Here is a 15616-nt window from a genome sequence, read left to right on the forward strand (position 1 = left end):
GCAGCAGCAGCAGCAGCAGCAGGCCTAGCGGGCTTCACGTAGACGTTGGAGGCAGAGTGCTCCACCAGATAGTCGCTCCCCTTCTCCGCGTAGTCGGCCCGAGTCATCCACCCCTCACCACCGACACCACCACGCTCACCACTGCCACCACCACGCTCACCACCACCACCACCACGCTCACCACCGCCACCACCACGCTCACCACCGCCACCACCACGCTCACCACCACCACCACCACCACGCTCACCACACACTGCGTGAGCCACGGCCCAGTCACGTGCTCCCAGCCAGGCGCTCAGCGCTGGCTCCGAGGCAACTCTCACCTACAGGGGGGAGGGGGAGGGAGGGGAGGGGGGGAGGGAGAGAGGGGGGAGGAGTGGGATGAGTGGTTGTGTAGTGGGTGGACTAGAATAGACTAGAGGGTGGACTAGAGGGTTGACTATATGATGGACTATAGGGTTGACTATATGGTGGACTGTAGGGTGGACTATAGGGCTGACTCTAGGGTGGACTATAGGTTGGACTCTAGGGTGGACTAGAGGGTGGACTAGTGGGTGGACTAGTGGGTGGACTCTAGAATAGACTACAGGGTGGACTCTAGGGTGGACTAGTGGGTGGACTCGAGGGTGGACTAGAGGGTGGACTAGTGAGTGGACTAGTGGGTGGACTGGAGGGTGGACTGGAGGGTGGACTGGAGGGTGGACTGGAGGGTGGACTCTATGGTGGACTCACGCTGAAGGTGGAGTTGAACGGCCGCGTTGCGACCATCTCCCGCTGGAGCCGCTCGCAGAGTCCCGGGTACTGAGCGTTGCCTCCTGTGACGATGACGTTCTGTGCCAGGGCATGCTGGTCCTCACTCGAGAACCTGACTCACACGCACACACTCACTCACTCAGACTCACTCACTCAGAGACTCACTCACTCAGAGACTCACTCACTCAGAGACTCACTCAGAGACTCACTCACTCAGAGACTCACTCAGAGACTCACTCACTCAGAGACTCACTCACTCAGAGACTCACTCTGAGCGTTGCCTCCCGTGACGATGACGTTCTGTGCCAGGGCATGCTGGTCCTCACTCGAGAACCTGACTCACACGCACACACTCACTCAGACTCACTCACTCACTCAGAGACTCACTCAGAGACTCACTCAGAGACTCACTCAGAGACTCACTCACTCAGAGACTCACTCACTCAGAGACTCACTCACTCAGAGACTCACTCACTCAGAGACTCACTCACTCAGAGACTCACTCACTCAGAGACTCACTCAGAGACTCACTCACTCAGAGACTCACTCTGAGCGTTGCCTCCCGTGACGATGACGTTCTGTGCCAGGGCATGCTGGTCCTCACTCGAGAACCTGACTCACACGCACACACTCACTCACTCAGAGACTCACTCACTCACTCAGAGACTCACTCACTCAGACTCACTCACTCACTCAGAGACTCTCTCACTCAGAGACTCACTCACTCAGAGACTCACTCACTCAGAGACTCACTCACTCAGAGACTCACTCACTCAGAGACTCACTCACTCAGAGACTCACTCAGAGACTCACTCACTCAGAGACTCACTCTGAGCGTTGCCTCCCGTGACGATGACGTTCTGTGCCAGGGCATGCTGGTCCTCACTCGAGAACCTGACTCACACGCACACACTCACTCACTCAGAGACTCACTCACTCAGAGACTCACTCTGAGCGTTGCCTCCCGTGACGATGACGTTCTGTGCCAGGGCATGCTGGTCCTCACTCGAGAACCTGACTCACACGCACACACTCACTCACTCAGAGACTCACTCACTCAGAGACTCACTCACTCACTCAGAGACTCACTCAGAGACTCACTCTGAGCGTTGCCTCCCGTGACGATGACGTTCTGTGCCAGGGCATGCTGGTCCTCACTCGAGAACCTGACTCACACGCACACACTCACTCACTCAGAGACTCACTCAGAGACTCACTCACTCACTCAGAGACTCACTCACTCAGAGACTCACTCAGAGACTCACTCTGAGCGTTGCCTCCCGTGACGATGACGTTCTGTGCCAGGGCATGCTGGTCCTCACTCGAGAACCTGACTCACATGCACACACTCACTCAGAGACTCACTCAGAGACTCACTCAGAGACTCACTCACTCAGAGACTCACTCACTCAGAGACTCACTCACTCAGAGACTCACTCAGAGACTCACTCACTCAGAGACTCACTCTGAGCGTTGCCTCCCGTGACGATGACGTTCTGTGCCAGGGCATGCTGGTCCTCACTCGAGAACCTGACTCACACGCACACACTCACTCACTCAGACTCACTCACTCAGAGACTCACTCAGAGACTCACTCACTCAGAGACTCACTCACTCAGAGACTCACTCTGAGCGTTGCCTCCCGTGACGATGACGTTCTGTGCCAGGGCATGCTGGTCCTCACTCGAGAACCTGACTCACACGCACACACTCACTCAGACTCACTCACTCACTCAGAGACTCACTCAGAGACTCACTCAGAGACTCACTCAGAGACTCACTCAGAGACTCACTCAGAGACTCACTCACTCAGAGACTCACTCTGAGCGTTGCCTCCCGTGACGATGACGTTCTGTGCCAGGGCATGCTGGTCCTCACTCGAGAACCTGACTCACACGCACACACTCACTCAGACTCACTCACTCACTCAGAGACTCACTCAGAGACTCACTCAGAGACTCACTCAGAGACTCACTCACTCAGAGACTCACTCACTCAGAGACTCACTCACTCAGAGACTCACTCACTCAGAGACTCACTCACTCAGAGACTCACTCACTCAGAGACTCACTCAGAGACTCACTCACTCAGAGACTCACTCTGAGCGTTGCCTCCCGTGACGATGACGTTCTGTGCCAGGGCATGCTGGTCCTCACTCGAGAACCTGACTCACACGCACACACTCACTCACTCAGAGACTCACTCACTCACTCAGAGACTCACTCACTCAGACTCACTCACTCACTCAGAGACTCTCTCACTCAGAGACTCACTCACTCAGAGACTCACTCACTCAGAGACTCACTCACTCAGAGACTCACTCACTCAGAGACTCACTCAGAGACTCACTCACTCAGAGACTCACTCTGAGCGTTGCCTCCCGTGACGATGACGTTCTGTGCCAGGGCATGCTGGTCCTCACTCGAGAACCTGACTCACACGCACACACTCACTCACTCAGAGACTCACTCACTCAGAGACTCACTCACTCAGAGACTCACTCTGAGCGTTGCCTCCCGTGACGATGACGTTCTGTGCCAGGGCATGCTGGTCCTCACTCGAGAACCTGACTCACACGCACACACTCACTCACTCAGAGACTCACTCACTCAGAGACTCACTCACTCAGAGACTCACTCACTCAGAGACTCACTCACTCAGAGACTCACTCTGAGCGTTGCCTCCCGTGACGATGACGTTCTGTGCCAGGGCATGCTGGTCCTCACTCGAGAACCTGACTCACACGCACACACTCACTCACTCAGACTCATTCACTCAGAGACTCACTCAGAGACTCACTCACTCAGAGACTCACTCAGAGACTCACTCACTCAGAGACTCACTCACTCACTCACTCAGACTCACTCACTCAGAGACTCACTCACTCAGAGACTCACTCTGAGCGTTGCCTCCCGTGACGATGACGTTCTGTGCCAGGGCATGCTGGTCCTCACTCGAGAACCTGACTCACACGCACACACTCACTCACTCAGAGACTCACTCACTCAGAGACTCACTCACTCAGAGACTCACTCACTCAGAGACTCACTCAGAGACTCACTCACTCAGAGACTCACTCACTCAGAGACTCACTCAGAGACTCACTCACTCACTCAGAGACTCACTCAGAGACTCACTCACTCAGAGACTCACTCAGAGACTCACTCTGAGCGTTGCCTCCCGTGACGATGACGTTCTGTGCCAGGGCATGCTGGTCCTCACTCGAGAACCTGACTCACACGCACACACTCACTCACTCAGAGACTCACTCACTCACTCAGAGACTCACTCACTCAGAGACTCACTCAGAGACTCACTCACTCAGAGACTCACTCACTCAGAGACTCACTCACTCAGAGACTCACTCACTCAGAGACTCACTCACTCAGAGACTCACTCACTCAGAGACTCACTCAGAGACTCACTTAGAGACTCACTCACTCAGAGACTCACTCACTCAGAGACTCACTCACTCACTCAGAGACTCACTCAGACTCACTCACTCACTCAGAGACTCACTCTGAGCGTTGCCTCCCGTGACGATGACGTTCTGTGCCAGGGCATGCTGGTCCTCACTCGAGAACCTGACTCACACGCACACACTCACTCACTCAGACTCACTCACTCAGACTCACTCAGAGACTCACTCACTCAGAGACTCACTCTGAGCGTTGCCTCCCATGACGATGACGTTCTGTGCCAGGGCATGCTGGTCCTCACTCGAGAACCTGACTCACACGCACACACTCACTCACTCAGACTCATTCACTCAGAGACTCACTCACTCAGAGACTCACTCACTCAGAGACTCACTCACTCAGAGACTCACTCACTCAGAGACTCACTCAGAGACTCACTCACTCAGAGACTCACTCAGAGACTCACTCACTCACTCAGAGACTCACTCTGAGCGTTGCCTCCCGTGACGATGACGTTCTGTGCCAGGGCATGCTGGTCCTCACTCGAGAACCTGACTCACACGCACACACTCACTCAGACTCACTCACTCACTCAGAGACTCACTCACTCAGAGACTCACTCACTCAGAGACTCACTCACTCACTCAGAGACTCACTCACTCAGAGACTCACTCTGAGAGTTGCCTCCCGTGACGATGACGTTCTGTGCCAGGGCATGCTGGTCCTCACTCGAGAACCTGACTCACACGCACACACTCACTCACTCAGACTCACTCACTCAGACTCACTCAGAGACTCACTCACTCAGAGACTCACTCTGAGCGTTGCCTCCCGTGACGATGACGTTCTGTGCCAGGGCATGCTGGTCCTCACTCGAGAACCTGACTCACACGCACACACTCACTCACTCAGAGACTCACTCACTCAGAGACTCACTCACTCAGAGACTCACTCACTCAGAGACTCACTCACTCAGAGACTCACTCACTCAGAGACTCACTCAGAGACTCACTCACTCAGAGACTCACTCAGAGACTCACTCACTCACTCAGAGACTCACTCTGAGCGTTGCCTCCCGTGACGATGACGTTCTGTGCCAGGGCATGCTGGTCCTCACTCGAGAACCTGACTCACACGCACACACTCACTCAGACTCACTCACTCACTCAGAGACTCACTCACTCAGAGACTCACTCACTCAGAGACTCACTCACTCACTCAGAGACTCACTCACTCAGAGACTCACTCTGAGCGTTGCCTCCCGTGACGATGACGTTCTGTGCCAGGGCATGCTGGTCCTCACTCGAGAACCTGACTCACACGCACACACTCACTCACTCAGAGACTCACTCACTCAGAGACTCACTCACTCAGAGACTCACTCACTCAGAGACTCACTCTGAGCGTTGCCTCCCGTGACGATGACGTTCTGTGCCAGGGCATGCTGGTCCTCACTCGAGAACCTGACTCACACGCACACACTCACTCACTCAGAGACTCACTCACTCAGAGACTCACTCACTCAGAGACTCACTCACTCAGAGACTCACTCTGAGCGTTGCCTCCCGTGACGATGACGTTCTGTGCCAGGGCATGCTGGTCCTCACTCGAGAACCTGACTCACACGCACACACTCACTCACTCAGAGACTCACTCACTCAGAGACTCACTCACTCAGAGATTCACTCACTCAGAGACTCACTCAGAGACTCACTCACTCAGAGACTCACTCAGAGACTCACTCACTCACTCAGAGACTCACTCTGAGCGTTGCCTCCCGTGACGATGACGTTCTGTGCCAGGGCATGCTGGTCCTCACTCGAGAACCTGACTCACACGCACACACTCACTCAGACTCACTCACTCACTCAGAGACTCACTCACTCAGAGACTCACTCACTCAGAGACTCACTCACTCACTCAGAGACTCACTCACTCAGAGACTCACTCTGAGCGTTGCCTCCCGTGACGATGACGTTCTGTGCCAGGGCATGCTGGTCCTCACTCGAGAACCTGACTCACACGCACACACTCACTCACTCAGAGACTCACTCACTCAGAGACTCACTCACTCAGAGACTCACTCAGAGACTCACTCACTCAGAGACTCACTCACTCAGAGACTCACTCACTCAGACTCACTCACTCAGACTCACTCACTCAGAGACTCACTCACTCAGAGACTCACTCACTCAGACTCACTCACTCAGAGACTCACTCAGAGACTCACTCACTCAGAGACTCACTCTGAGCGTTGCCTCCCGTGACGATGACGTTCTGTGCCAGGGCATGCTGGTCCTCACTCGAGAACCTGACTCACACGCACACACTCACTCACTCAGACTCACTCACTCAGAGACTCACTCACTCAGAGACTCACTCACTCAGACTCACTCACTCACTCAGAGACTCACTCACTCAGAGACTCACTCACTCAGAGACTCACTCTGAGCGTTGCCTCCCGTGACGATGACATTCTGTGCCAGGGCATGCTGGTCCTCACTCGAGAACCTGACTCACACGCACACACTCACTCACTCAGAGACTCACTCGCTCAGAGACTCACTCGCTCAGAGACTCACTCACTCAGAGACTCACTCACTCAGAGACTCACTCAGAGACTCACTCACTCAGAGACTCACTCACTCAGACTCACTCACTCAGACTCACTCACTCAGAGACTCACTCACTCAGAGACTCACTCACTCAGACTCACTCACTCACTCAGAGACTCACTCAGAGACTCACTCACTCAGAGACTCACTCTGAGCGTTGCCTCCCGTGACGATGACGTTCTGTGCCAGGGCATGCTGGTCCTCACTCGAGAACCTGACTCACACGCACACACTCACTCATTCAGACTCACTCACTCAGAGACTCACTCACTCAGAGACTCACTCACTCAGACTCACTCACTCACTCAGAGACTCACTCACTCAGAGACTCACTCACTCAGAGACTCACTCTGAGCGTTGCCTCCCGTGACGATGACGTTCTGTGCCAGGGCATGCTGGTCCTCACTCGAGAACCTGACTCACACGCACACACTCACTCACTCAGAGACTCACTCACTCAGAGACTCACTCACTCAGAGACTCACTCAGAGACTCACTCACTCAGAGACTCACTCACTCAGAGACTCACTCACTCAGACTCACTCACTCAGACTCACTCACTCAGAGACTCACTCACTCAGAGACTCACTCACTCAGACTCACTCACTCACTCAGAGACTCACTCAGAGACTCACTCACTCAGAGACTCACTCTGAGCGTTGCCTCCCGTGACGATGACGTTCTGTGCCAGGGCATGCTGGTCCTCACTCGAGAACCTGACTCACACGCACACACTCACTCACTCAGACTCACTCACTCAGAGACTCACTCACTCAGAGACTCACTCACTCAGACTCACTCACTCACTCAGAGACTCACTCACTCAGAGACTCACTCACTCAGAGACTCACTCTGAGCGTTGCCTCCCGTGACGATGACGTTCTGTGCCAGGGCATGCTGGTCCTCACTCGAGAACCTGACTCACACGCACACACTCACTCACTCAGAGACTCACTCACTCAGAGACTCACTCACTCAGAGACTCACTCAGAGACTCACTCACTCAGAGACTCACTCACTCAGAGACTCACTCACTCAGACTCACTCACTCAGACTCACTCACTCAGAGACTCACTCACTCAGAGACTCACTCACTCAGACTCACTCACTCACTCAGAGACTCACTCAGAGACTCACTCACTCAGAGACTCACTCTGAGCGTTGCCTCCCGTGACGATGACGTTCTGTGCCAGGGCATGCTGGTCCTCACTCGAGAACCTGACTCACACGCACACACTCACTCAGACTCACTCACTCACTCAGAGACTCACTCACTCAGAGACTCACTCACTCAGAGACTCACTCACTCAGAGACTCACTCAGAGACTCACTCACTCAGAGACTCACTCAGTCAGAGACTCACTCACTCACTCAGAGACTCACTCACTCAGAGACTCACTCACTCAGAGACTCACTCAGAGACTCACTCTGAGCGTTGCCTCCCGTGACGATGACGTTCTGTGCCAGGGCATGCTGGTCCTCACTCGAGAACCTGACTCACACGCACACACTCACTCAGACTCACTCACTCACTCAGAGACTCACTCACTCAGAGACTCACTCACTCAGAGACTCACTCTGAGCGTTGCCTCCCGTGACGATGACGTTCTGTGCCAGGGCATGCTGGTCCTCACTCGAGAACCTGACTCACACGCACACACTCACTCACTCAGAGACTCACTCACTCAGAGACTCACTCAGAGACTCACTCACTCAGAGACTCACTCAGAGACTCACTCAGAGACTCACTCAGAGACTCACTCAGAGAATCACTCTGAGCGTTGCCTCCCGTGACGATGACGTTCTGTGCCAGGGCATGCTGGTCCTCACTCGAGAACCTGACTCACACGCACACACTCACTCACTCAGAGACTCACTCAGAGACTCACTCTGAGCGTTGCCTCCCGTGACGATGACGTTCTGTGCCAGGGCATGCTGGTCCTCACTCGAGAACCTGACTCACACGCACACACTCACTCACTCAGACTCACTCACTCAGAGACTCACTCACTCAGAGACTCACTCACTCAGAGACTCACTCACTCAGAGACTCACTCAGAGACTCACTCTGAGCGTTGCCTCCCGTGACGATGACGTTCTGTGCCAGGGCATGCTGGTCCTCACTCGAGAACCTGACTCACACGCACACACTCACTCACTCAGACTCACTCACTCAGAGACTCACTCACTCAGAGACTCACTCAGAGACTCACTCACTCAGAGACTCACTCACTCAGAGACTCACTCACTCAGACTCACTCACTCAGACTCACTCACTCAGAGACTCACTCACTCAGAGACTCACTCACTCAGACTCACTCACTCACTCAGAGACTCACTCAGAGACTCACTCACTCAGAGACTCACTCTGAGCGTTGCCTCCCGTGACGATGACGTTCTGTGCCAGGGCATGCTGGTCCTCACTCGAGAACCTGACTCACACGCACACACTCACTCACTCAGACTCACTCACTCAGAGACTCACTCACTCAGAGACTCACTCACTCAGACTCACTCACTCACTCAGAGACTCACTCACTCAGAGACTCACTCACTCAGAGACTCACTCTGAGCGTTGCCTCCCGTGACGATGACGTTCTGTGCCAGGGCATGCTGGTCCTCACTCGAGAACCTGACTCACACGCACACACTCACTCACTCAGAGACTCACTCACTCAGAGACTCACTCACTCAGAGACTCACTCAGAGACTCACTCACTCAGAGACTCACTCACTCAGAGACTCACTCACTCAGACTCACTCACTCAGACTCACTCACTCAGAGACTCACTCACTCAGAGACTCACTCACTCAGACTCACTCACTCACTCAGAGACTCACTCAGAGACTCACTCACTCAGAGACTCACTCTGAGCGTTGCCTCCCGTGACGATGACGTTCTGTGCCAGGGCATGCTGGTCCTCACTCGAGAACCTGACTCACACGCACACACTCACTCAGACTCACTCACTCACTCAGAGACTCACTCACTCAGAGACTCACTCACTCAGAGACTCACTCACTCAGAGACTCACTCAGAGACTCACTCACTCAGAGACTCACTCAGTCAGAGACTCACTCACTCACTCAGAGACTCACTCACTCAGAGACTCACTCACTCAGAGACTCACTCAGAGACTCACTCTGAGCGTTGCCTCCCGTGACGATGACGTTCTGTGCCAGGGCATGCTGGTCCTCACTCGAGAACCTGACTCACACGCACACACTCACTCAGACTCACTCACTCACTCAGAGACTCACTCACTCAGAGACTCACTCACTCAGAGACTCACTCTGAGCGTTGCCTCCCGTGACGATGACGTTCTGTGCCAGGGCATGCTGGTCCTCACTCGAGAACCTGACTCACACGCACACACTCACTCACTCAGAGACTCACTCACTCAGAGACTCACTCAGAGACTCACTCACTCAGAGACTCACTCAGAGACTCACTCAGAGACTCACTCAGAGACTCACTCAGAGAATCACTCTGAGCGTTGCCTCCCGTGACGATGACGTTCTGTGCCAGGGCATGCTGGTCCTCACTCGAGAACCTGACTCACACGCACACACTCACTCACTCAGAGACTCACTCAGAGACTCACTCTGAGCGTTGCCTCCCGTGACGATGACGTTCTGTGCCAGGGCATGCTGGTCCTCACTCGAGAACCTGACTCACACGCACACACTCACTCACTCAGACTCACTCACTCAGAGACTCACTCACTCAGAGACTCACTCACTCAGAGACTCACTCACTCAGAGACTCACTCAGAGACTCACTCTGAGCGTTGCCTCCCGTGACGATGACGTTCTGTGCCAGGGCATGCTGGTCCTCACTCGAGAACCTGACTCACACGCACACACTCACTCACTCAGACTCACTCACTCAGAGACTCACTCACTCAGAGACTCACTCACTCAGAGACTCACTCACTCAGAGACTCACTCAGAGACTCACTCAGAGACTCACTCACTCAGAGACTCACTCACTCACTCAGGGACTCACTCACTCAGAGACTCACTCACTCAGAGACTCACTCACTCAGAGACTCACTCAGAGAATCACTCACTCAGACTCACTCACTCAGAGACTCACTCTGAGCGTTGCCTCCCGTGACGATGGCGTTCTGTGCCAGGGCATGCTGGTCCTCACTCGAGAACCTGACTCACACGCACACACTCACTCAGAGACTCACTCACTCAGAGACTCACTCACTCAGAGACTCACTCACTCACTCAGAGACTCACTCACTCAGAGACTCACTCACTCAGACTCATTCACTCAGAGACTCACTCACTCAGAGACTCACTCACTCACTCAGAGACTCACTCACTCACTCAGAGACTCACTCACTCAGAGACTCACTCAGAGACTCACTCACTCAGAGACTCACTCAGAGACTCACTCAGAGACTCACTCAGAGACTCACTCAGAGACTCACTCACTCAGAGACTCACTCACTCAGAGACTCACTCAGAGACTCACTCAGAGACTCACTCAGAGACTCACTCACTCAGAGACTCACTCTGAGCGTTGCCTCCTGTGACGATGACGTTCTGTGCCAGGGCATGCTGGTCCTCACTCGAGAACCTGACTCACACGCACACACTCACTCACTCAGACTCACTCACTCAGAGACTCACTCACTCAGAGACTCACTCACTCAGAGACTCATTCACTCAGACTCACTCACTCAGAGACTCATTCACTCAGACTCATTCACTCAGAGACTCACTCACTCAGAGACTCACTCACTCAGAGACTCACTCAGAGACTCACTCAGAGACTCACTCAGAGACTCACTCACTCAGAGACTCACTCAGAGACTCACTCACTCAGAGACTCACTCACTCAGAGACTCACTCACTCAGAGACTCACTCACTCAGAGACTCACTCAGAGACTCACTCACTCACTCAGAGACTCACTCACTCAGAGACTCACTCACTCAGAGACTCACTCAGAGACTCACTCAGAGACTCACTCAGAGACTCACTCACTCAGAGACTCACTCACTCAGAGACTCACTCACTCAGAGACTCACTCACTCAGAGACTCACTCAGAGACTCACTCAGAGACTCACTCTGAGCGTTGCCTCCTGTGACGATGACGTTCTGTGCCAGGGCATGCTGGTCCTCACTCGAGAACCTGACTCACACGCACACACTCACTCAGACTCACTCACTCAGAGACTCACTCACTCAGAGACTCACTCAGAGACTCACTCAGAGACTCACTCACTCAGAGACTCACTCACTCAGAGACTCACTCACTCAGAGACTCACTCAGAGACTCACTCTGAGCGTTGCCTCCTGTGACGATGACGTTCTGTGCCAGGGCATGCTGGTCCTCACTCGAGAACCTGACTCACACGCACACACTCACTCACTCACTCAGAGACTCACTCACTCACTCAGACTCACTCACTCACTCAGAGACTCACTCACTCAGAGACTCACTCACTCAGAGACTCACTCAGAGACTCACTCACTCAGAGACTCACTCAGAGACTCACTCAGAGACTCACTCTGAGCGTTGCCTCCTGTGACGATGACGTTCTGTGCCAGGGCATGCTGGTCCTCACTCGAGAACCTGACTCACATGCACACACTCACTCAGAGACTCACTCACTCAGAGACTCACTCACTCACTCAGAGACTCACTCAGAGACTCACTCAGAGACTCACTCACTCACTCAGAGACTCACTCAGAGACTCACTCACTCAGAGACTCACTCACTCAGAGACTCACTCACTCAGAGACTCACTCACTCAGAGACTCACTCAGAGACTCACTCAGAGACTCACTCACTCAGAGACTCACTCACTCAGAGACTCACTCACTCAGAGACTCACTCACTCAGAGACTCACTCAGAGACTCACTCAGAGACTCACTCAGAGACTCACTCAGAGACTCACTCTGAGCGTTGCCTCCCGTGACGATGACGTTCTGTGCCAGGGCATGCTGGTCCTCACTCGAGAACCTGACTCACACGCACACACTCACTCAGAGACTCACTCAGAGACTCACTCACTCAGAGACTCACTCACTCACTCAGAGACTCACTCACTCAGAGACTCACTCACTCACTCAGAGACTCACTCACTCACTCAGAGACTCACTCACTCAGAGACTCACTCACTCAGAGACTCACTCACTCAGAGACTCACTCACTCAGAGACTCACTCACTCAGAGACTCACTCACTCAGAGACTCACTCAGAGACTCACTCAGACTCACTCAGACTCACTCACTCAGAGACTCACTCAATCAGAGACTCACTCACTCAGAGACTCACTCAGAGACTCACTCACTCAGAGACTCACTCACTCAGAGACTCACTCATTCAGAGACTCACTCAGAGACTCACTCAGAGACTCACTCACTCAGAGACTCACTCACTCAGAGACTCACTCAGAGACTCACTCAGAGACTCACTCACTCAGAGACTCACTCACTCAGAGACTCACTCAGAGACTCACTCAGAGACTCACTCAGAGACTCACTCACTCAGAGACTCACTCACTCAGAGACTCACTCAGAGACTCACTCACTCAGAGACTCACTCAGAGACTCACTCACTCAGAGACTCACTCAGAGACTCACACGCACACACTCACTCACTCAGAGACTCACTCACTCAGAGACTCACTCAGAGACTCACTCAGAGACTCACTCACTCAGAGACTCACTCACTCAGAGACTCACTCAGAGACTCACTCACTCAGAGACTCACTCAGAGACTCACTCAGAGACTCACTCACTCATAGACTCACTCACTTATAGACTGACTCACTCAGAGACTCACTCAGAGACTCACTCTGAGCGTTGCCTCCTGTGACGATGACGTTCTGTGCCAGGGCATGCTGGTCCTCACTCGAGAACCTGACTCACACGCACACACTCACTCACTCAGAGACTCACTCACTCAGAGACTCACTCACTCAGAGACTCACTCACTCAGAGACTCACTCACTCAGAGACTCACTCAGAGACTCACTCACTCAGAGACTCACTCACTCAGAGACACACTCAGAGACTCACTCACTCAGAGACTCACTCACTCAGAGACTCAGTCAGAGACTCACTCACTCAGAGACTCACTCACTCACTCAGAGACTCACTCTGAGCGTTGCCTCCCGTGACGATGACGTTCTGTGCCAGGGCATGCTGGTCCTCACTCGAGAACCTGACTCACACGCACACACTCACTCACTCAGACTCACTCAGAGACTCACTCACTCAGACTCACTCACTCAGAGACTCACTCACTCAGAGACTCACTCACTCAGAGACTCACTCACTCAGAGACTCACTCAGAGACTCACTCAGAGACTCACTCACTCAGAGACTCACTCTGAGCGTTGCCTCCCGTGACGATGACGTTCTGTGCCAGGGCATGCTGGTCCTCACTCGAGAACCTGACTCACACGCACACACTCACTCACTCAGACTCACTCACTCAGAGACTCACTCACTCAGAGACTCACTCAGAGACTCACTCACTCAGAGACTCACTCAGAGACTCACTCACTCAGAGACTCACTCAGAGACTCACTCAGAGACTCACTCACTCAGAGACTCACTCACTCACTCAGGGACTCACTCACTCAGAGACTCACTCACTCAGAGACTCACTCAGAGAATCACTCACTCAGACTCACTCACTCAGAGACTCACTCAGAGACTCACTCTGAGCGTTGCCTCCCGTGACGATGACGTTCTGTGCCAGGGCATGCTGGTCCTCACTCGAGAACCTGACTCACACGCACACACTCACTCAAAGACTCACTCACTCAGAGACTCACTCACTCAGAGACTCACTCACTCACTCAGAGACTCACTCACTCAGAGACTCACTCAGAGACTCACACGCACACACTCACTCACTCAGAGACTCACTCACTCAGAGACTCACTCAGAGACTCACTCACTCAGAGACTCACTCAGAGACTCACTCACTCAGAGACTCACTCACTCAGAGACTCACTCACTCAGAGACTCACTCAGAGACTCACAGACTCACTCAGAGACTCACTCAGAGACTCACTCACTCATAGACTCACTCACTTATAGACTGACTCACCCAGAGACTCACTCAGAGACTCACTCTGAGCGTTGCCTCCTGTGACGATGACGTTCTGTGCCAGGGCATGCTGGTCCTCACTCGAGAACCTGACTCACACGCACACACTCACTCACTCAGAGACTCACTCACTCAGAGACTCACTCACTCAGAGACTCACTCACTCAGAGACTCACTCAGAGACTCACTCACTCAGAGACTCACTCACTCAGAGACTCACTCAGAGACTCACTCACTCAGAGACTCACTCACTCAGAGACTCAGTCAGAGACTCACTCACTCAGAGACTCACTCACTCACTCAGAGACTCACTCTGAGCGTTGCCTCCCGTGACGATGACGTTCTGTGCCAGGGCATGCTGGTCCTCACTCGAGAACCTGACTCACACGCACACACTCACTCACTCAGACTCACTCAGAGACTCACTCACTCAGACTCACTCACTCAGAGACTCACTCACTCAGAGACTCACTCACTCAGAGACTCACTCAGAGACTCACTCACTCAGAGATTCACTCAGAGACTCACTCACTCAGACACTCACTCACTCAGAGACTCACTCAGAGACTCACTCACTCAGATACTCACTCAGAGACTCACTCACTCAGAGACTCACTCAGAGACTCACTCACTCAGAGACTCACTCAGAGACTCACTCACTCAGATACTCACTCACTCAGATACTCACTCAGAGACTCACTCAGAGACTCGCTCACTCAGAGACTCACTCACTCAGAG

General features: G+C 53.4%; 1 protein-coding gene across 2 annotated transcripts in view; it reads right to left on the reverse strand.

Annotated features, from left to right (window-relative positions):
- Positions 1-15616, reverse strand: part of ACTR5 (actin related protein 5) — a 46582-nt gene that overhangs the window by 286 nt on the left and 30680 nt on the right. For both annotated transcript variants that reach the window (XM_076055138.1, XM_076055139.1), the window contains exons 10-11: positions 733-865; positions 1-323 (exon numbers count right to left, since the gene is read on the reverse strand). The exon at positions 1-323 is cut by the window's left edge and continues 286 nt beyond it. In XM_076055138.1, the coding sequence (XP_075911253.1) occupies positions 1-323; positions 733-865 (456 nt within the window). The remainder of the gene's footprint in view (positions 324-732; positions 866-15616) is intronic.

The sequence above is a fragment of the Petromyzon marinus genome, chromosome 69 (genome assembly GCF_048934315.1).
Source record: "Petromyzon marinus isolate PM22_M1 ecotype Great Lakes invasive population chromosome 69, UKy_Petmar_22M1.pri1.0, whole genome shotgun sequence".
NCBI lineage: Eukaryota > Metazoa > Chordata > Hyperoartia > Petromyzontiformes > Petromyzontidae > Petromyzon > Petromyzon marinus.